Below are 629 nucleotides of genomic sequence, written 5' to 3' on the forward strand. Positions count from 1 at the left end.
GGGTGTTACTGGTGATGGGTGGGGTGTTACTGGTCCCACCTCAGACTGTGGGTCCTGGGCAGACGGGGGCCCTGGGGCAGGACCACGCCAGGTCTCTGCTTGCGTGGCTGTGCTGTCAGGTTGTCCCTAACAGGAGCGTTTTTGTCTCCCGTAGCTACGCAGCTCCTTCAACAAGGCTTTCAGCATCAAGAAGGGACCCAAATCAGCCTCGTCCTACTCGGACATCGAGGAGATCGCCACGCCGGACTCATCAGCCCCCTCCTCCCCCAAGCTGCAGCACGGCTCCACAGAGACCGCCTCACCCTCCATCAAATCCTCCACGTCCTCCTTCGTGGTCATCGACCCAGCTGAGTACGTGTGGCCAGGGCGGTGGCACGGCGTGGGGAGGGCTGGTCGCAGGGGCTGCAGGGTCCTGCCCTGGACTCGTGCAAGACTCGCTCTCTCCCTTGGCCCAGGCTTTTCCAGGCCCACAGCGAGGGCGAGCCAGAGAAGAAGGAGGTGTCGGAGCTGCGGTCAGAGCTGTGGGAGAAGGAGATGAAGCTGACGGACATCCGCCTGGAGGCCCTCAACTCGGCCCACCAGCTGGAGCAGCTGCGGGAGACCATGCACAACATGCAGGTGAGGAGAAT

At 63.0% G+C, this 629-nt stretch overlaps 1 protein-coding gene across 1 annotated transcript in view; it reads left to right on the top strand.

Annotated features, from left to right (window-relative positions):
- LOC104462214 (neuron navigator 1-like) overlaps positions 1-629 on the top strand; it is a gene marked incomplete at its 5' end in the record, with an annotated part of 7,570 nt that overhangs the window by 2,442 nt on the left and 4,499 nt on the right. Inside the window, 2 exon segments of the mRNA XM_010074075.1 lie at positions 155-351; positions 456-618. Coding sequence (XP_010072377.1) covers positions 155-351; positions 456-618 — 360 coding nt within the window.

Source organism: Pterocles gutturalis, unplaced genomic scaffold (assembly GCF_000699245.1).
Source record: "Pterocles gutturalis isolate BGI_N339 unplaced genomic scaffold, ASM69924v1 scaffold5377, whole genome shotgun sequence".
Classification (NCBI taxonomy): domain Eukaryota; kingdom Metazoa; phylum Chordata; class Aves; order Pterocliformes; family Pteroclidae; genus Pterocles; species Pterocles gutturalis.